The 21,619-nt window shown below is 37.3% G+C and overlaps 1 protein-coding gene across 4 annotated transcripts in view; it reads left to right on the top strand.

Moving 5' to 3' along the window:
• The window catches only part of FOCAD (focadhesin), a 93,361-nt gene that overhangs the window by 7,022 nt on the left and 64,720 nt on the right, over positions 1-21,619 (top strand). For 2 of the 4 annotated variants that reach the window (XM_023943533.2, XM_086868029.1), the window contains exons 3-10: positions 2,023-2,097; positions 3,790-3,944; positions 8,526-8,630; positions 14,206-14,307; positions 17,071-17,275; positions 19,503-19,709; positions 20,148-20,235; positions 20,899-21,101. In XM_023943533.2, the coding sequence (XP_023799301.2) occupies positions 2,023-2,097; positions 3,790-3,944; positions 8,526-8,630; positions 14,206-14,307; positions 17,071-17,275; positions 19,503-19,709; positions 20,148-20,235; positions 20,899-21,101 (1,140 nt within the window). Of the gene's footprint in view, positions 1-2,022; positions 2,098-3,789; positions 3,945-8,525; positions 8,631-8,768; positions 8,911-13,769; positions 13,912-14,205; positions 14,308-17,070; positions 17,276-19,502; positions 19,710-20,147; positions 20,236-20,898; positions 21,102-21,619 lie in introns of those variants that run through there. The other 2 variants (XM_086868030.1, XM_023943534.2) reach the window with 2 other exon arrangements.

Genomic DNA, 21,619 nt, shown 5'->3' with positions numbered 1-21,619 from the left:
AGGCAAGATATGGAAGTAGGAATAACAGTTCCTTATTAGCATGTATAAATAAAAAAAACTACAGTTAAATAGGAAAATTAAAATAAAATACAGTAGTACGAAAAACACTGTCAGAGTCAGAATACAACCTGATACCCTGTTGGTCAAGGTGTTGGTAGCATTCCAATTAAATGGTGGCTGCAGCCCTCCTGGAGTGACAAATGTGGTTCTTTGGAAGCAACGATGGGTCATTGAGTTTTCCTCTGAAGATCCAGTGGTGGTGTAGAACAGTTTGATCTTCTGGGAATCCAGTGGAAAAAGGAATGTGGTGTTCTAGTCTCAGATTATATCCAGGTAGGAATGCTTGGCTCCTCCCCCTGGGTGGAGCATCTCCCAATGGGATGATGTAATTTTATCAGCCACACAGTGAGACTCACTGGCCCATTAACAGGAGATAGCCCCCTGGAGGGAGGATGGGTTGTGGAAGAGATAAAGAACACTGCCCCAGCTGGTTTTAACAGATGATTATAGAATTCACAGTTTTGGTTACATCTTGCATTGCAACCTAAGATATTTCTAAAAGCCCTTATAAACAGGGAAAAGAAAAGATAGTGTAGGCTTCCCTTGGTAAGTGCACTGAAAGAGATCTGATCTGCCTGGGGAGTACACTGTTGCTCTTGTGATGGGTTAGTTGCAGAGATAAATGTCTAACTTGGTCCCAGTTTCTCCTTCAGTTTCCTCAGGAGTAATACTTCCAAATAACCTGTCTTTTTAAGTCAAATGTGTTAGAGTATATCCTTACCTGTGTAAAGCATAGTCCTTGGAGTCTAGGAATGCTGTCTTTCTAAGGAATGTAAGCTCTTATTTCAGTTTGTTATGACAGGTTAAGAACTAGCACATAAATGTAGTGGAAATAAATCTTGAAAGGAGAAGGAGAAGAAACCTCAAAACATTGAAAATAAACTCTTCATGTCTTTTTATACACTAAAAAAAGGAAATGTGATTTTTAATTTTTATTCCTTTCTGGCTTATTTTACTTTTAACAAAAGTAATGATCTGTCAGTAGCAGAGAAGAGTAGGTGCAGCAGCTGTTCTGGGCTCATTAATAGTCTGAAACATTTTTCTGTCTTTCACAGAATGGGTTTTTTGTGTGTTGGTATCAATGATAATGAAATAAGACAGACTAAGTCATTAGAGATGAGTCAAAAGACAAAAGCCTAGGTTCAAACAACCTGATGCCTTTGAATGTATTTTAGTTCACGTTTAGATTTTGAAAGACAGTTTGAGGAAATCAGACTTCTGCTAAAATAGAATGAGGAGCTTAGTCTTCATCTCAGAAGAATAAACCTGGGCTGTTTCGGAGAACTGAAGCTTTTTGTGTTGAAGGCTTTGACTGTTTAAAACTTGGTAATTATTTCTGCCACGTAATAGCTTAATGAGAAATAATGTTAATGTCAAATGCCCTCTTTAAAGTAAATTAAATATTTTTGGCAGGGAGCTGTGATAAGGAGATATGCAAAGTGCTTGAAGCAAAACTTGGTGCAAAAATTTGGGCAAGTTGCTTAGATGTGCTGTGTTTTGCTTCCTCTCTTGCTCCTGCTTCCTTATATAGTACAGAATTTAGTAATTACTAGTGCTTTTAAGGATATGGAGGTCTGTGCAGCAGTGGAGGTATAAGGTTTACTGAAGCTGTTGCATTAAAATGTCTGAATTAAAATTCCTAAATACCTATGTACCTGTACAAAGAGGCCTTTGGACTTATGTGGAGCCCTGTGGAAGTTTGTTTCTTTTGTGCCTCAGCCTAACAGTAAAAATGAGTGTATCAACATTATGACCCTAAAGCACATTTCAGCTTCAATATGCATAAGGTTTGTATTTCAATCATAATAAAATCATCATATGCAACAGCATTGATGTTAATGGTTCTTCTTAATAGAGAATTTAAAAATCATGCATGTGTTTTTTATTTCTTCTTACTTATTTTCATTTTATTTCTTTTAATGCATTTGTGTGTGTTTTGGATTTTTTTTTGTTTCTCTTTAGGCAGTGGGCCATCTGATTGCTGCAATACTGAAAGAAAAAGTTTCTTCAAATAAGATCAGACAGGCTTCTGACCAGGTCTGTGGCATTTTTTCACTTTCATCTCCTCTCTCATCCTTATGTGGTTATTCTGTGTGCTTTTTCTAGGTTTTCCCCTTCTCCACTGTGTAATTTTAATACAAATTTATAAGTTAAATAAGGCAGTTATCAATATGTATTTGGGCATACAGAAACAGTTAAACTCTGGCATCAGAAAAACAGTTTTACTTCCATTACAAGACTTTATGTCAGAAGCCTTAATCCTGCAGAATACCTGTATCTAGCTATGTTCAGTTTAAGAGAGTTGAATTTAGTTATTTTATTGAAAGTAAAGTACATGGTCTGAGACATTGTCTCTTGAGTTGGAAATTTGTTTGCATTGCTATAAAAATTTCAAGAAGTGTGGCATTTCACATACCTGCATTGGTATTATATTTCATATCAGCTAACTAGAGCTTGTATTTCTTTAGGAGAGAGTAGGATGTAAAGGCATACTTTGTGTTTTGAATGAGTCAAGATCACTTAAGTGCATGTCTCGCTAACACAGACGTATATGAGATATTGTCAGTTGCAAGTGTCACAACAAATGGGAAAGGTGTTAGGATTTGTTCCTCTGGTTAGTTAGGATTTACTCCTCTGGCTTCTCTCCCCAAAAGCTGACATGTCCAGAAATGAAAAGAGATTGAACCACGGATTTTTATTCCACAGTCTGGGGACTTCACCCTGACAAACCTAGGGCTGGAAAGTGCTAAGTTTTGATGTGAGGAATATCGGAGGTGTGTAGTTTATCTAACAGAAGCTCTTTCACATTCCTGATCATAATCATGTTCCCAAATTATGTTGTTTTGAGCTACAAGCTGATGTTTTCCCCTTAATGCTGCTTATATGAAGATATTAGACAGAAATACAGCAACACCTTCTAAAATTCTGAGAAGCAGAAGATTGTGCTGGTTAGACATTGCAGACTCTCTTTATATTCAAGAGCATTTTGCAGTGTTGGATGTGTTAAAACCTTCCTTGTTCTCCAGTTGGAAGTGACGAACTCTTCAAACTAATCTGCAAGTACTAATTTACCATGGAAACCAGCAGCAGTTTTGATGGTTGCTGCCAAACTTTCATGCTGACTAGCAAATAGAGCTTCATGTGTTTAGTGAAGATGACTTACCCTTGTATAGCTGTTTGTATGCCTGTTTTTTGCTGTCTGTGCTACACCTTGGTGTAGACACAGCTTGTCATGGCAGTTTCTGACTTGTCTCAAATTGCATCCTTACTTTTTAAATCAGGAAGCTGATGATAACCTGCCTGTGGGTGTCCTGTCCCTGGATGTCTTCAAGGTCAGGTTGAATGAGGATCTGGGCAACCTGACAGTGCTCAGCATCCCTGCCCATGTTCCAGAGTTGGAACTGGATGGTCTTTAGGGCCACTTCCAACGGAAACCATTCCATGATTCTGTCTGCATAGGCACAGCTGAAAAATTCATCTGTATTACTTTTTTGTCAGAGACAGTAAGTGTTATGCCCTACCATGTGCCTAGACAGCAGAGGACTAGAAAGTGGGAGCTGAAAAGACTTTTCTGAGAAATAGAATCTGTACTCCAGCTACCTCTTACACTCTCTAAGGCTTCAGGACATGTGGTTGAGCTGATTTTTATTTAAAAATGTGTTTGAGATGAACAAAGATAAATCAGTGTGAGCCTTCTCATTACTTGTGTCCCCATGCTTTTGCCTTCAGACTCCTGCTCTGAACCTGCTTTGGGAGAAGTGCTGCAGTGAGAATGTTGCCTTGCGAACAGCCTGCTGTGAGGGTTTGGTGGCACTTGTGGTGGAGAAACATGCTGAGCTTGACTACGTTCTTCATGGAGCTCTCAACCTAATTCCCTCAGCAAGGTAGTGTTTGATTGGCTCATTTTTGTCAGCTGGTTATCAGTCATTGCTTTTCCCTTAAAAATGCAGAAGAAGAGAAGTTCTGTGTCACTATCGTCACATACACCATGGCATTAAGGACTGCTACTGCCCTGCCACTCTGCTGAAGGATGGTGCTTTCATCTTTGCTAAGTGACAGTGTGGGTCTGACATAAGAACACTGAGAGTATTCTATGGATGTAAACTGAAATTGTTAGTAGTTCAGGCTAGTGCTCTGAGCTTGGAGCTGTGGAACCTCAGAAGTCAATGAACTGCTTAGTTTTGTTTCCCTGTCATGGAAAGGAGAAAGAAAATGTCAGCGACTTCCATTATAGGGGAGTATGTTGTGGTTTAACCCCAGGCAGCAGCCAAGCCTCACACAGCTGCTCACTCACTCCCCCACCAGTAGGATTAGGGAGAGGGTAAAAGGTGAAAAACTCGTGGGTTGAAGTAAGGAAAGTTTAAGAGGGAGAGTGAAAGCTGTGTGCACAAGCAAATAAAAACAAGAAATTAATTCATTGCTTCCCATGGGCAGGCAGGTATTCAGCCACCTCCAGGAGAGCAGGGCCCCTTCACAAGTAATGGTGACTTGGGAAAACAAATGCCGTCAATCTGAACACAATTTTCTCTCAATTTTATATATTGAGCATGATGTCACATGGTCTGGAATGTCTCTTTGGTCAGTTGGGGTCACCCATCTTGATTCTGTCTTCTCCCAACCTGCCAAGCACCCCCAACTTCCTCCCCAGCAAAAAAGGCAGAAAAGGCATTGGCCGTGTTTGAGCCCTACTCAGCAGTAACAAAAATATCTCTGTATTACTAGCTCTGTATGCAGCACAAATATAAAACATAGGCCCATACCAGTCATTGTGAAGAGAATTAACCATATCCCAGCCAAAACCAGCACAGACAGCACAGAAGCAGTCTGTCAAACAACTAGTTGGTCAAATAAAGTCTCCATAAGAATGTGTTGAGGGATTAGGAATGCTGCAGTCTGTTTCCATGACTGCTGGGGAAGAAGTCACTTTGCTTCAAAGCTACTTCCTCCAACACAGTTCTGGAAACAGAGTGCTTACATCTTGTAGTGGTCTTTTGACCTAGAGTGACAGTCTAACATACTGAGAAAATGCATTTGTGAAGGTAAGAGTCACTTTGCAAAACATTTAGAAATAGGAAGTCAAATAATGATTGGGGAGATATTTCTGTTCAGATTTACCTACCTTATTAAGTTCCCTTTTGATTGCTAGGTGGATTGCTGCACCAAGCTGTGTAATTCTCTTGCTAGAGACTGGTAGAGTTGTTTTCAGCCAAACCAGCTGCTTCGAGCTATGTATGTGATACATTCTTCTGGTGGACTCAGCACAGAGGTTGCAGGAACCATGCTATTCAAGACATATTCTTCATCCCTTTTGACCTTCACATAATCAGTTTTACACTAAGGTTTCTCATATTCAGTCTGAGCCAAAGGTGATCTTAGGTTTGAGTAAATGAGTGAAATGCTTAAACATTTTTTCTAACCTCAGGACTTGTTTGTTTATAGCTAGGATCTTGTACTGATGCGAATTCTGTGCTGGCTTTGTTATAAATGATTACAGTTACCTAGAAGAGGTTTTATAAATACATTTTTATAATATAGGTAATCTCTGCAAACCACTGTCCTCCAAATGACAAAATTTGGGGCATTTTGGCCTTAAGAGAGGAGTCTACACAGGTGTAATGAATAAGTAAAAGTATCTGTGCTAAGACTGTGAGAACCTGAGTTCTGTGCCATAAGGTGGTGTAAAAGTTTTACCAGCCGTGATGTCATCATGGTTTTTTCTTTTTATATACCCTTTATGTATTCTCAGTATTCTTAGCATACACAGTTGTAATTCTTTAACATAGTATTTTACCTTAAGTCCTGGTATTCTGCTAGACCAGAAAACCAAACATGCTAAAGGCCTTGCAGTTGGGGGCTGGAAAGCCTGACATTTTCTTGAAAAACCAAGGCACTTTCTAGAGCATATTTTGTAAACTAGGCTCAAGCCCATCTGTGGTGGGGGATACTTTAGAATAAGGAGATGTCATGCCATTCATTTAATCTCCTCATTGGGGAAACTTCATCAAATACACTGATTTGCAAGGTCTGTAAAATTGTCTATGTGATATACCATGTGTGTGCATTTTGACATACTGCACCTTGACAAATTGTTGCACCTAAGGATCCTTATTAAATACAGAGATAAAAACCCTTTTATCCCGTAATCATGTCTGAGTCATAATTCTAGGACCAGGGAAAAGCATCAGCTGTGGCTTGCAGACTAAGAAAATTGAATTTCCTGTTCAGCCAAGGCTTTGTTACAGTATCAACAGTTTATAAGGTTATGAAATACTAATACAGCTTTGTACTTCAGAAAAAGTGTAAAATGGGATATTTGGAATTAAGTTAACCTTTAAAACAAATTCAGAGTTACATATTGAAGGGACTACAGTCTACCCCATTTCTACACCATTTGAAATTTTTAAAATTGTTTTTCATGTGTGAAACCAGCACATGACTGATTGCTATACTAAGTGCTGGCATATTATGTAGTAACCCTTCGTGTATTTGTGGCTTCTTTCCCACTGCTACCTCTTCCTCCCCCAAGCTGGTACAATTCAAACCACATACACTATGGATTGCAAAGCAGCATTTATGTTGACTAACCACAGAAGTCTGTGGTTTAAATGTCTGTAGCCTCAGGAACTCAATAAACTGACAATTTCAGATTGTCTTTTTTCAGTGCTAGTACCTTTTTTCACGTCGCTTTGGAATTGTAGTCTGCAGTACTTCATCCTGTTCCCTGCCAAATTTTCATCTGTGTGGCTTTGCAGTACTCAGTACACAGATTTTGCTACAACAAAAATTAGTAGCTAGTAACAGCTAGCAGAAAGGCATCTGCGACCACTGAGTGCTTTCAAGGCTGAATGGAGTTAGGTGTATATTTTATTGGCAGAAACTACTCACGTTGTAGTCTTGCTTCTCTTCTGGTACGATGAATTTTGAAGGGACTAAGTGTACCTGCTGGATTATATTTTGCCAGGTCTATCAAATTATGCACACTAGAAAAGGCATTTTGTTTTGGCAGAGATGAAGATTTCATGTTTATCTGAGTTAAATTGTGCAGTTCACAATACCTTCTCACTGTATATATTATTGTACCATAACTGGCTCTTAAGACTCAGTGTTTCCTTTGATGCCCTAAGTGTTTAAACTTCATGGAACATCATATTTATGTGCATGTTTGTGTGTTTATGCATATATAGGAAATATGTTTACATATATAGATACATATATGTGTATTTTCACATGTGTATCTTCACATGTTTTTAAGATTGGTTTTCAGTATTCTCTTTAGATGAGGATGGGAAAACACTGCCTGTGTTCAGTAATGAAAAGAATAAATAATCAATCTGCTGAAAAACCTGTGAAACAATCAATTATTGTAATCTTAAAGAAACCGTCAGAGGCATTTCTGTGTGTATGCATGTTTTCAGAATGTTTTTATTACTGACCATCCATGCCTGTGGGAAATGGGATGGAAATCCTTGCAATATGACATGCCTTTGTGTTGCTTGTGTTCAGGAGGTGCCTGCAAAGCCTGCAGCATCTCTTCACTCCCCACTTTCTGCTTGGTAATTAGGACCAGGAATAAAGAAGTTTCAGAACAGGAAAGATGGTTTTCTTACCAAGTGTATTATGGTTTGTTTTTTTCTTCCTTGCTGCAGTTACCCAATTGAAGCTGGGAAATACACTTGCAAATTCCCATTTCACTGGCTTTTTCTAGCAGTGAAAAATCTTAAAGGTTGTTCTCTCACTCCCACCCCTACACCCATCCAGAAATCTCTTTCCTCCTCTGTGTTTTAGGTTGAGTATATTAGGATTTAGAAGACTGCAGCACATCTTCCTGGTAGTTGCTTTGTAGCAGAGTTCTGTCAAACCACAGTCTTTTTGTATTGTCAGATTTCAGTATTTTGAGGTGTCACAACAGCCAGTCATTTTAAAGATTACAGGCACATTTATAAGTGTTCCATTTTTTTTAAGAGAGAGAGAAATACAGGCATATTCTATCACTTTTGATCTGGGTCAATACTTTCCAGCACAGAAGAGCGGTTTTAGTACTTTGCCTGTATCTGAACTATAAAAGTAAGATTTTAATGTTGAAGAGATCCACTGTGGGACTCTAGATGTTCCTTGGCAAGCCATACCACCTTATGGAAAACAGCCTGTCTGCAAGTGGTGACAAGTGTGGTAAAGGTTTGAGAGTTAAAAGTGCCATTTGCCTTGTATTCTCATTCTTGTAATATATGTCAGAAGCCAGAAGTTTTAATTGATGCATTAATATTCTCTTTGCTGTTTCACTCACTATGTGAAAAGGAAAACAAAGACACATAAATGTACAGCTTGCCCAGAACTGTGTGGGCATACGTTAAGAGGTCCTTAAGTAGATCTCCAGCTCTCAGGTGTTAATTTTCTTCTTTCTCTTATGAGTGAATCAATTAACATGGCTGCATACTTGACAGTAACTCAGTTCTTTTTGTCAACAGGAATGTGCATGGTTTAGTAAAAACTATTTGCAAGTTAATACAAATTCAAGCTATTCAACTGGGAAAAGACGGAGATGAGTCTGTTTGGAGTCTGTATGCAATCAGGTTAGTTTTGCATTCCTTTATTTAGAAACAATAATAATTTTCTGTCTGATTTCCAGGAGGAAAAAAAAGGAAATTAAGTTACTGCATGGATTTTGATCTTACTCTTTTTGTGTGCTTTGCTTTGTTTACACTGTGCAGGTAATCAAGTGCTGGCACACAGGTTGCCTACAGAGGTTGTGGAATCTCTGTCCTTGGAGATAACAGAACCTGACAGCATGTTGTGCTGGGTAGCCTTTACTAGATGACTGCTTGAGCATGTGGGTTAGACTGGATGATCTGAGTAGGTCCCTTTCAACCTAAATGATGATCTGATTCTTCGATGTTACCTTTTTTTTTTTGTTGAAAGTTTCAATGAGTTTTTTAATACAAGGATAAGATTGCCACCATAAGCTCAAAAGGGACAATGGCAGTGGGAGTGGGGCAATGGGAGGCAAAACAGGGGGAGAAAACAAGCACTTCTTGAACAAGTTGAACAACTAGAACTTGTTCAAATACTGGAGGATTTCTAGTATTTCTTTTAATAAGTATTTTATTTTAAGGTTATGAATCGCGTCCTCCTCACTTCAGTCTCCTGCTTTATTCTTATTATGAAAGTCAAGTTGCTGAATGTCTTTACTGTTAAGGTGATTGACATGTAAAAATAAAATACTTAAAGATGCATGTAGAGCTACTTATCTAAAGCTTCTTGTCATGCAACAGCAGACTTTTGAAGAGGACATCCTAGTGATTTCATCAATCTTTTGAGAAACCATAAGTCAGTATTGACATTAAAAGCTTCTATTGAATCTTTTCTGGAGAGCAGAAAAGCTTGGTAGATGCCATGGGTGTTTTTCAAGTTACTTTTTATGCAGTTAAGAGGTATCATTGTAGGAGGCTGTAGCCATAATGGCTTAAGGATATAAAATGTATTATTTGAGAGACAGTAATCATGTCTTTAATTGAGCAAAATGAAATAGTGAAGAAAAGCAGAACAGGCTGTGGAGTGCTGGATTTGTTTGCTTTCCTGAAATCCTGCATGCATTTGTTTTTGTGGCTATATCAGTTCTCTTTACAAAATCCTTACTTGTATAGAGCAGTTTTAAATGAAAAGGCAGGTAATGAAGACACAGAATTCTTTCAGAAACTTTATTAAAAGCTTAAAAGAAGAAATTAAGTTAAAGGAACTTAATTCTGGCTTTGTATGAAAAAGAAGGTGGTGGGATGTGGCTGGAATGAAGAAACAGTCTCTGCCCAATAGGGCCAAGAAAAGTTACTACATTTTTCTCACACTCACTAAAAGAGAAATTACTGGTAACATACTATGAAGATGAAATTTGGTAATTCAGAGTAGTATAAAGTAAAGTAATAGAGAACTGAAAATAAGAAGCAGACTTATATTTAGCCAATATGGTTTTTGTTTTCCCTTTTGGTTACAGTTAACTTTAATGAAGAAATGTGATGCTTGACATAGAGCCCTGAGATTTTGAAACCTGACTTCTGGATTTTAGTGTACAGAAAAATCTATCCATTTGTTGTTATGTAACAATTTTTATAGTTGTCCTCTATGAAATGCCATTAAAACTTGATTTTTTGTAAGGAATAGAAGAATGTATACAGTAGCTCACCAACAGTAATCTCCCATTACAGTGTTCATATATTATGCTGTCAGCTGTGCAAAAGTATTCCATATGGAAATCATCAATGAAGAATCAAAATGCAACAGTGCATTCTCAAGTGGTTTGCTATTGTCACCAGTATTACAGGGTAATAAATAAATGTGATTTAGGCCAATGTTAATTCTGGGCAATATAATTAGTTTTATAATACGGCTTCTCGGGATAACGTAATATCATGACCAGTTCCTGAAAAGAAATGGAAGAAAATTAATGTCTTGCAGACTTGTACATTTTATTATATAATGTTCTTCTGGGACAGAGTTAGCTTTCTCCAGAGCAGCCATCTGCAGCCACAACAGTGTTGATAACACACCAGTGTTTTGGCCACTGCTGAGCAGTGCTGTCCCTCCAGTTCATTACCATCCCTCAAAAGGCCAGTAAGGGAGGGGTGGTCAAGACTTTGGGAGGGGACATAGCCAGAATAGCTTACCCAGTCTAACAGAAGGGTTATTTCATACCCATGACACTGTGCTCAGGAATAAAAGCTAAGAGGTGTGAGCCAGGAGTGGATTCATTAGTAGGTTGTTTGTCTTCCAAAGCAACTGCTATGCATATTGAAGCACTATTGCACAAACACCGGCTACACATTGTCTGCTGATGGAAAGTAAAGAATATTTTTTTATTTTCCTTGCTTTCTTTCTGGCCTTTGCTTTTCTTTAGTAAACTGCCTTTGACCCAGGAAGGGCTCCTGTTAGCATTCTTAATGCAGGTGGTTTATGATACACATGTACAAAAAATTGGATATGATTTTTTTTCTGAAAGCTACTAGCCTTTTTTAAATGAACTGGTATTTTATTATATTTTTAATGATTAATCATGCATGATTTTACTGTTTTAAAGTTATAGTGAGCTGCTACTTTTCTGAATTCCAAGATTCAGAGCAGGTAGCAAAATGCTTTAAAAATGGATATTTGATGGAGTATAGTGCTGTTCCTGAAAGGATCAGCTTTGTGAAAGAACCAGGGTCACATCTGCATGCACAGAAAGGTATGTTGACTGCAGACATTGTTTCCTCATACAGGAAAAGAAGTCTGACACTGAATTTGTCCTTTAAATCATATTGGAGGTCACTTCTGTTCAGACATGTAATAACAAAGTTCAGATGACCTAAAAGTTAAAAATAATACATGTTTTATTGTTACCCCTCACAAAGATTCATCTTTGTTTGCCTGGATATTTCCATATTAAAAGTGGGTAACCACTATGATTGCTTGTGTGTTTTGCTTTATCCTGAGTAATTTAGGGTTGTGCTGCTGTAATGTCATTTAAAGATTGTCGTTCCAATTGGGAACAGCTTTAAAGAACGACATGAACTCTCAAGGGAGTTTCAACAAGAGAATTCTCTAGTTTATTGCTTCAGGCCTGTCTTATAGACAGATACGTGGAAAGTACAGAAAGGAAACTCTTACTGGTTAGCAAAGTGCTACATTACCATCATTGGTCAGGGGCACACCACCCCCCCTGACCCTCTCCTGCAAGAGAAAGCAAGAGGACAGACAAACAGCACCTGGCAGTTGTTTTCTGTCTCTGAGGATTGTTTTGAAATCCTCCTTTGAATTTCCCAGGCTAGCTTCTCAGGCAGGACTGAGAGGCCATGGGCCTGCAGTTTCTGCAGCTCCCTGCAGCCTGTTCCAAAGCTAGCATCCATTAAAGATGTGTGTTTTACAGTGCTGTTCTAGCAATTCTTAAGATAGTCTTGACAGTAAATTGCATCTACACACTTCATTTTTCTTACTGCTAATAGCATTATCAAATGGAACATTATTGGTTTGCACTTGAGTGTTTCATTATTAATTGCTGTTCATTGTGGAACTTAGCTGACTTCTTTCATCATCCAGTTCAGTGCAGTTTTACCAGTTTCAGAACACAGATCTGTAATAAGAGGTTTGCTTTTTTTTTTTTTCCTAGATACTAAGTCATTTTAATTTGAAACTTGATGTGTGAGGTGCTGGCTTTGGGAGGGTTCCCCTGGCTTTGGTGTCATTGCAGCATTTAAATGATGACTGGAGACGTACTCTCTAGATTAGGAAAGGTAGTTAATTTTTGAAATGTGACAAAGTTATTGAAATTAGAAGCTGCTATAAACCTATATGTCTTTGCAAGCACTGTGTACTTTCAAGGTTGTGGCATTGCATGTGGACAGTATTTCTAGCTTACTGCTTGATAAGGATCTTGTCTATGATGTTTCTGGATTCAGGTGCTAGACAGCAACTTTTTTGCCTCTTGCGTACTATCATCTTTTGAAAGCTGCAAGCAATAACCTTAGCTTTTCTAGGCTTTGTGCACAGATTGTAAAAGACTAACTTTAGTAAAATATTTACAAAATCTAGGAAGGTGGATATATGAAGAACAGTTATGTAAGTTGATAAATTTTTGAGGAGTAAATGTGAGAAATGTGAGGCTTCTAGCCCCAAAGATGAGGGCCAGACCCATAATATGCATCACTTGTATTCTTAGTAGATGGCATCTGTTTTCTGAACGTGTTTCAAGTATAGTGTCAGCCAACTTTCTGAAAGAACTTTTGTCTTCAGGTTATTTATTTCCCTGAAAAGAAGCACACATCTTCAGAAGCAAAATGATATAATGAGCAGAGGGGGGAACCAGTGTGAGAGAAAAACCCTTTATTTTTAGCTGTGTTGTAACCACACAGCAAAGAAAACAAGAGTCATTAGGGATGAAAATACTCTGCAACCAGCTTTCATGGTTTGGTGGGCCTTTCACTCAGCTGATGGCTATGTAATTCTTAGATTATCTTCACAACCAGTCAGTTGTCCAGGACTCAAAAAGTGTTAACATTGAGAATGTAAAAAAAACATAATGAGGAACTCCTCTAAGTTTAATGATGTGTCTGCTAGATGATGTTTTTTTCATAGTGTCTTGCTAGGCATAGAATAACTCTAAACATTCCTGATCATAGCAGGAGTTTTTTTAGCTTAGCTAAGGGAAGCCTTAATGTACCATCACATTATGCATTTCAAATTTGCCATGTAATGGGAAAAATTAGATTTTTGTTCTTTTATGGTGTTCTTTCAGATCTCATTCACTTCACTTGGAGCTGAGTTTGGTGCTGCTTAAGATGAAGCCCATCTTGTATTGCAGTATTGTTGGATATGAGTGTGTCTCAGTGAATGTTGTCTTCTCTAATAAAAAGACTGCTGGAAATTGTGACTGTGACTTTTTTCTCTTCAGAAGTTGTTAGAACAATCATAATAGGTGAAATACCATTGTAAGTCCTTCCTAAAAGGTGTATCTGACTGTCACTCATGTGGTGTCTGAAACTGAGGCGGTGTCTCTTGAGATAGACCACTTCAAGGGGTGGCTCCCAAATCATCTGTTGCTGTGTAGGTAAAACTCTCTGAAGGTCTCTCTGGTGCATAGCACAGATTTGTTGAACCTGTGAGCTAGAAAGATGGTTAACCAAATTGCAGGTGGTGGTTTGAAGCAAATTTATGCTGCCTTTCTCTGTTTGCCTTTCCACTTACAGCATGGAATGGTATGAGCTAGAAGAGTCCCTAAAGATCACCCAGTTGCAGTGCCCCAGTCCCCATACAGCAACACCTTCCACTAGACCATGTTGTTCAAAAACTCATCCAGCCTGTTCTTGACCTCTAGGGATGGGGCATCCAGTAAGTTGCTCTAATTAAATGACTTTGGTTTTGTTTCTGACAGAACAAATTATGTACTTCAGGCTTCCCTCCTTCCCAGGTTTTCCTCCACCTGGAGGGAATTTTAATCTTGTTGCGAAAGTTTTGAGAAAATATCCTCTTTGGACAGTGTAGCAGTCTTAGCAAAGCTGATAAAAGGAGTTGGTAAAAGGAGGAGGTTTAATTGGGTATTTCTACAGCCATGCTTTTTTTGGAAATAGTTGTTTTGTATACTTCCTGTGTTATAGATATAAATGTGATTTCTTTGTCTTTCAGGAGCACTCCTCATCCATTAATTACTGTCCTAGAAAACAGACCGGATTGCTGGCCAGTCCTACTACAGCAGATAACAGTATTTTTCCATCAGTGTCCAGAGAGGTAAATGAATGAAAAATTTTTAAAAGCCTAGCAAATGTAGACAGCTGAATTGCATCACTGTAACTGGTTTTTTGAAGGCAAACAAGCTGTAAGAATTCTGTCTTTTGTGAAAGCTACTTGAAAAATCTAATTATACCATTTCATGTTTTAAAATATTAATAAAATTAATAATTATTAATTAATTAAATACTAGTATAATCAATAAAAATAAATTTAATAGCTTTTTATCAGCTATGTAGATAAATTTTGTATGGGTATAGAATAACTGGTGCAAAATTGATAGCACGTTTGCATTTTTTTAAAAAATAAACAATTTGGCTTATCAGCTTTGTCAAAATTTTGACTGCTTAGTCACGAAAAGTGAATACAATACAGCTGTAACCATCTGTACAAAATGATGTGATGATGAAGGAAAAGTGGAGATGATTAAATCTCACAGAAAGGATGAGGTCTTGGAAAACAGTGTATGCTTTCTGATTAAGAAAGAAAAAAATCAGTGGAACAACCTTACTATAAAGCATCATTAAAATGACCAAATACCCAACAGCCAACACTCTCAGCATTTTCTTCATGCTTACCCCTAAGGAATTTGTCCAATAAAGCTTCAGTATATTATATATATACTGAATATATATATATATAAAAAATATATATAAGTATATATATAAGGTAACAAATCTGTGACATTCTCAAGGAGAGCTGTTTTCAGTGATTTTACTATATGTATGCTTTTCAGATATAAATATCCTTTTTCTCCTGTCTTCTGAAAGACTAATAACAGAGTAATAGTACAGAGAAATTTGCTTCTTTGTTACGTCCTCTTGGTAAAAAACCAAGTTAATTAATCTCTTAAATTTCTGCTGGGCTTAGACTACATGATCAACAGTAAGACTTTAAGGAAAAGTATGTTTTGCTCAATTTAACTGATCAGAGTATTTTTGAAATGTTGTTAATTCTTTAACTCAGCTGCTGAAGCTGGGACTCATATAATGAGTCCCCTCAGGTTTATAAATGGTAGTCAGCTGTGGATTTTTTGCTGGTGGCTTCTTTTGAATTAAAATAGGAGTTTTTCTTAGTGAAAATGAAAACATGGGATGCTCCTCTTGGTGCTCTTTGTTCAGGGTTTCTGTGGGTAAAGTGCTAGGCTATGAATATGGAATCATAGAATAATTCAGGTTTGGAAATGCCCTTCAGAACCTGGAGGCCAGCTGTTAAGCTAATGCTATCAAGTCCACCACTAAACAGTGTCCCTAAGTGTGATATAAACAAGCTATGTTGATCTAGACCTATTACTGAATTCTTTCTACGGCTTTGCATCAAGACCGACTCTTGTTTGAAACTGGGTTTTGGTTTTCTCTTGATGTGCTGGACAATAGCAAGGCTGTGTGGGGGGATTTGGACAGTCTGGATCTGTGGGCTGAGACCTGTGGTATGAGGTTCAACAAAGTTCAACCCCAAATGCTGGGCCCTGCACTGTGGTCACAATTCCATGGAACACTAGAGGTTGATGGATGAGTGGCTGGAAAGCTGCACAAAGGAAAAAGACCTGAGAGTGCCAGCTGCTGAACATGAGCCAGGATGTGCCCATGTGGCCAAGAACACCAATGACATCCTGGCTTGGATCAGAAATTGTGAGGCCAGCAGGTGCAGTGCCCATGTATTTGATACTGGTGAGGCTCCACTTCAAATTCTTTGTCCGGTTCTGGGCCCCTCATGACAAGAATGACATGGAAGTGCTGGAGTAAGTCCAGAGTGGGACAGTGGAGCTGGTGAAGGGTCTGGAGTACAAGTCTGATAAGGAACAGCTGAGGGAACTGGGGGTACTTAGCCCAAAGGAAAGGAGACTGAGGAATGACTTTATCACTCTCTACCTGAAAGGAAGTTGTAGCCAGGTGGGAGTCATCCTGTTTTCCCAAGTAACAAATGACAGGATGAGAGTAAATAGGCTCAAGTTGCATCAAGGGAGGTTTAGATTGGCTAGTAGGAAAAATTTCATCATGGGTTTGTCAAACATTGTAACAATCTGCTCAGGGATGTGGTGGAGTCACCATCCCTGGAAGTATTAAAAAAGACCTGTTGATGCTGCACTTGAGGACATGGTTTAGCAGTGGGCATGGCAGTGGTGATTGGACTTGAACCTAAAAAATTCTATGATTCTATATTTGTACTGTAATGACCATCAGCTTTATTTGATTGTTCTAATATGTCAAGGACAGCACGTATTCCTAACATGGTCAAGTCAAAAGATTTGTTCTGTGATAATATTTTACTGGGAAGCTGTGTTGGTTAAAACAGTTCCTGTTTCATATAATTGTATTAAGACCATTCTGCAAAAACTGATAAGGATGGCTCCTTTTTCCTAAAATTATGTTTTATGTGTTTTGAAAAGGTATTTCTGAGTAGTCTTGTCCAAATACTTTTTCAGAATGTCACATTAGTCTATTGTGACATTCAGCAAGGAGAGTCACTTCTTGAATTGATGAGGAAAAAAGGAATAAAATTAGGAGTGTTATAACCTGCAGGTCCATATTGAGTCTTTAAAAAATTACACTTTGAAGTATGGTTACTATATTGGGTCTCATAACAGTACTTAGTTGTGGTTAAGTCCAAGTTTTTTGTGAGATTTAGTAAAGTCCTTCTCAACACCTTTCTATTAATTGTGTCTTCTGAATTTTTGCAGGTAATGTCCCATTACTTGGGTTTCCTTGTTGTTATGCTTTTCAGTAGAAAGCATTCATATCAAACTTACTTCTTGAACTGCAGGGCAGAGGGTTTATGTGTTGGCATAATGGCTTCATTTCTACGATACCTGTATTGTGAACCATCCCAGTTACGGGAATATGCTGAACTGCGAATGGGTTTACTTAAGATCTTACTGCAGCCTCATGGCCCAAAGAGCAAAGAAGCACCCTCCATGCTGGAATGTGAGATTCTTCAACTTCTGTGTGATTTGATTCCACACTTGCAGGTACGGTTGTTGCTTGCTGCTGCATTTTACGAATAGACATTATCAAAACAGCATTATTATTATTATTATTATTATTATTATTATTATTATTATTATTATTATTATTGTCATTCAAGTGTGCAAATATAGCATTCTTTTCCATTTTCTGTTGATCTGATTTATTGATAATATATTAATCTAACAAATTGTCTCTTTCTGCTAGAAAGTAAAAATTTATTTGTTGAAATCTCATACCTATTAAGATGGAAATTGAAACACGTTTACGGTAATTGCTTCCATCTAGTTGGCTCAGTAAACTTAGACAGTCATGAGAAAATTTTGTTAAATGGCAAAATGTTTGTCAAAACCATACAATTTTAACTTAAAATGGATAATATTAAAATTCAGCAAACTCTGTGTGAAGCGTGAGCTAAGTGCTTCTAGGTATTCCCTTCTCACTCTTTGTAACAGAGTGATTAGTGGATCTCAACACCAAATTTAGTCCTTCTGGAATATGCTGAAGGTTTTGAAGGTTTTTTTTAAGTTACATAGTGATACGTGATAGGAGCTAGAGATTTAATCTTACGATCCCCTTTGTTACAGGCCTGTGATGCTGGTTAAACTTAAAAAATCTACTTTTCCTCAAGCTTTATCATGAGGAAATTTGTGATATCAGTTGAGCTTTTTCATACCAATCTTTTGCTTCTTCTTTTGATATTAGGACAACAGCTTCAGATGTATTCGGCCTAACACAAGGTGCTTTATCTTATTGCTTTGAAGAGAGGGCTCATTAATATGAATAATGTAAAGCTAAGTAGGCTTCTTATAAGGATATTTAATAGCATCTTTCTGCTGTGGTATTTTACTAGAAAAGTCTTGTTTGTACTCACAGCTACTTTTCACAATCTTTTGGAAAACACATAGCTTCTGTTATACATGTTTATCCTGGTTCAAGTCTGTTCTTTATGATGATGGGCACATGCTGACCTTTTCTAGTCACAGATTTCTGCTTTTGTCTCAATTTTACCCAAAAAAACTTCAGTATAACATTGTGTCTTGAATGTATGATCAGGCTTCAGACTCGATAGCATTTAACCATAAAAACGGCATCGAACAAAACTTTAAAAATGAGTTATGAACCTTTCTTTCTTTCATATGTGTTGGCACTTCTTTTTTTTAGACAAGAAATTAGTTGCATATTTTCAAACTTGTATTAATACATTTTTGTCTTGCCTGAGATACAGCTTTCACAATGGAAGGTACTTCCTTCAAGAAGACTGTTTGATGGACTGTTTTATAACCTGTCAATTCCTTCCTTTTCTTTCTCTGAACCTCAGGTTGTTTTTATCCTTTCATTTTAGCATAGCTTAATTTAGTCCTCTGTGTAATATAAATACTAGAATGTTTCCCTATCATTTTAACTGACAGTGTCAACCAAGCTGTCAATAGTACAGCTCTCTTCACCTGTAGACTTTTCTGCCAGTCAATTCAATGATGTGATATTTCTGATTAGAGCAGATTATTTATAGAACAAAAAGGGAATGAAAATCAGCATGCTATGCTTTATGCTGGCTCCGGAGTTTGGATTGGAATGGTGCATTTGTCTGGAAGTAGAATTTTTAAGAACAGAAGCACTGTCATCCAACACAGGGGGACTTGGAGACAGCCTGCTTCTTGAAACCTCTTTAGCTGGCTTTCAAATATGGAGGTACTGCTTTTGGATATCACACTTCAGCCTTTAGTTTATGTGGTGGTTGGATTGCATGGTGTTCTAGAATTGAGTAACACCACGCCTTTCTATTTTGAGACAAATGTTAAAATCTTGATGATGTTACAAAGGAAATATTGTAGAGCCAGATATTTCTGTTATAAGAATATTTACCTGCTTGATGAAATGCCCACACACTCTTTTGTCTTGTTATGAGAACTCCAAGAGCTGAATTAATTGCTGTTGCTTTTGAGTAAAAAGGGATTTTTTCTCAACAATAGGAAATGTTTCAATTCTTTCACATGTTTCTTATTTTACTTCAAAGTATCAGCCAGAAGTCATAAGTTAGGTTTTTCAGGGAAGTTGGATAAGGGATTCCTGACATTAGTTTATAAAGATGTTTCTTCAAAGATTTAGTACTATATGCAATAGAAACATGGCAAAAGTAGTAAAACCAATTATAAGTTCTGTATAGATAGTGAAGGGAAACTTTCTTCTCATGTGTTTTGACTTTCTTTTGTTTTAACCTCTTCTCTGCAGCTTAAAGACTTACTGCAAGTTACAGAAGCCTTGTTTTTCCTGCAAGAGCTGTTCCTCAGCCTACTACGCTATCCTTCATTTTGGAAAGTTCAGTTATCCCAGCTTAGTCTTCAACTATTATGCTTCTGTGAAGTGTGTTTAAATGTAACAGGAGAATGCTCATCTTTGATCTCCCTAATAGAGGACAACTTTGAGCTCTTAAAAGAGGTAAGAGTATATGGTAAAAATTTAAAATAATTTTATTAAATTTAAAGATTGTCATGTTTAAGACAGTAGACACACTTATACATGACATGCACCTGCAGGTGATCAGTGTTGATGTCAAAAGTTTCTGATTTTTGCCCTGGTTGAATACCTTCAGAAGGTAAAAACTTAACTGGTTCTGTATATATCAGTTAATCTCTTAGTATGGAAATTTATTTAAAGCAAGTTACAACAGTTTGGACAAAGTAACAAAATGTTCTAATTACTCAGTTAAAATACTACTTCCACAAAGTTTCATTCTTCATTGCTTTGTCACTGCATGTGGACTCACTAGGGTTCATGAGGATAATCTTGCAAAGTTTTAGTAGTTTCCTATTTTTTTCTGTTTAATGTCACTGAGAAACAAAGGAAACTTGTAACTTTTTTCTTTTTTCATCATAGGTATTTCCAGTGGACCAGTTTGTAATTGGGCTAGCACTTTTACTGCTGCAAACTCCAGAAAGTCAGCAGAAGTCTGTCTTGAGTCTAGGTAAAGCCCTTCTTGTTCAAAGAGGAATCCACACTCTTAAAACTGTGTCTTTGTTTATTCATTTTTGTGAAATAAGCATAGCATTCTCATGGAGTTCAATTGGGGGGTGAAATGAGATTTCTTTATAAGCAGAAATTTTTTGTGGATTTTAAAAGTAATGGCAGTAAAAATAAATTTTCCTTCTACACTGACTTTTTCCATTGTTGTTACTGTATTTTAAGCTTCCTGCTGTCTTGGAGCTTATGGGTTTCATTTTTGAGCCAACAGGATATTCTTAGCTGATGTTCATGCATCCTGGATGGTTTCTTATTACAGGTATTGAGTGCAGGCGTGACAATCATAGCAATGCTTAACCATGCTTTTGACTTAGCTGTTTTTATTAGTGTGTTTATTCCAGTAAAAACAAAGGTCTGTGCTACATTCCATTTTTGTATTTTTTGCTGCCATTAGGTACTTTGCTATAAACAACAGAAATGTGTATGTCTCTAAATGAAAAATGACCAAAAAAATTACCCGTTATATACACATACAGTAAATCTGGGGACCTTTACCTTGCTCAGTTGAAGTGTTTTCTAGAAATGTCTGTCATGGCTAAAGGTACCAATGTTCATTCCTTTTTTTTTTCTCCTTGATCTTTGCTTTTCCTCAACTTGTCTTAAATAGCCTACAAGCTCCTTTCATGTTCAGAAACCCAGGACATCTCAACCACAGCCCTTACTTTGGTGATGCCTGTGCTACAGATCTTATCTTCTACTACAGTTGGAGACTGCCTGTCAGGGGATGTTTCTGGAACTACGAGGCAGCAGCTGGCTGTAAATCTGTTTGGATTATTAAAAGAAAAAAGTGTGAATGATAAACAGGAATCGGTAAAGTGATAAAGTTTATTTCTTTATTGGGGGGCAGGTAGGGGAGACATTTAAAAATATTTCTGCATGAAGCCTATCTGCTTAGGAAAGACTCTGCATGTGTGAACTTCTTACATGTGATGCATTCTATGGGAATGCTTGAAAATATGTATAGTCCATAAAACTAGACAGTGGTGAAGTGAAAGTTTGTTTGCTGGATATTGGTTTTATTTAGCAAATGAGATTTTTTACTTCTAAGAGACTGTATAGATTGAAGAATTCATCTGTATTATTAATCAAGTAACAAGACTTAGCAGAAATCAAGGTTACATATATTTACTCTGTTTCTTTCAAACTTGTTTATTCTCTACTTCTCTTTTTCCTTACTGCTATATGTGACTGTTACATACATTCTTTCTACCTTAGCTGAAGAGAGTTATGGAGCACCTGAGTGTCAATTAGCAAATTTTGGCTCATTAACCTGAATCTTTTTACATGTTCTATTGGGAGTTTTGGGTTTTAGTTATTTACTTATGTCC

Source organism: Cyanistes caeruleus, chromosome Z (genome assembly GCF_971803275.1).
Source record: "Cyanistes caeruleus chromosome Z, bCyaCae1.hap1.1, whole genome shotgun sequence".
Lineage (NCBI taxonomy): Eukaryota > Metazoa > Chordata > Aves > Passeriformes > Paridae > Cyanistes > Cyanistes caeruleus.
The sequence above is the reverse complement of the archived record's forward strand: the minus strand, read 5'-3'. Positions and strand labels throughout refer to the sequence as shown.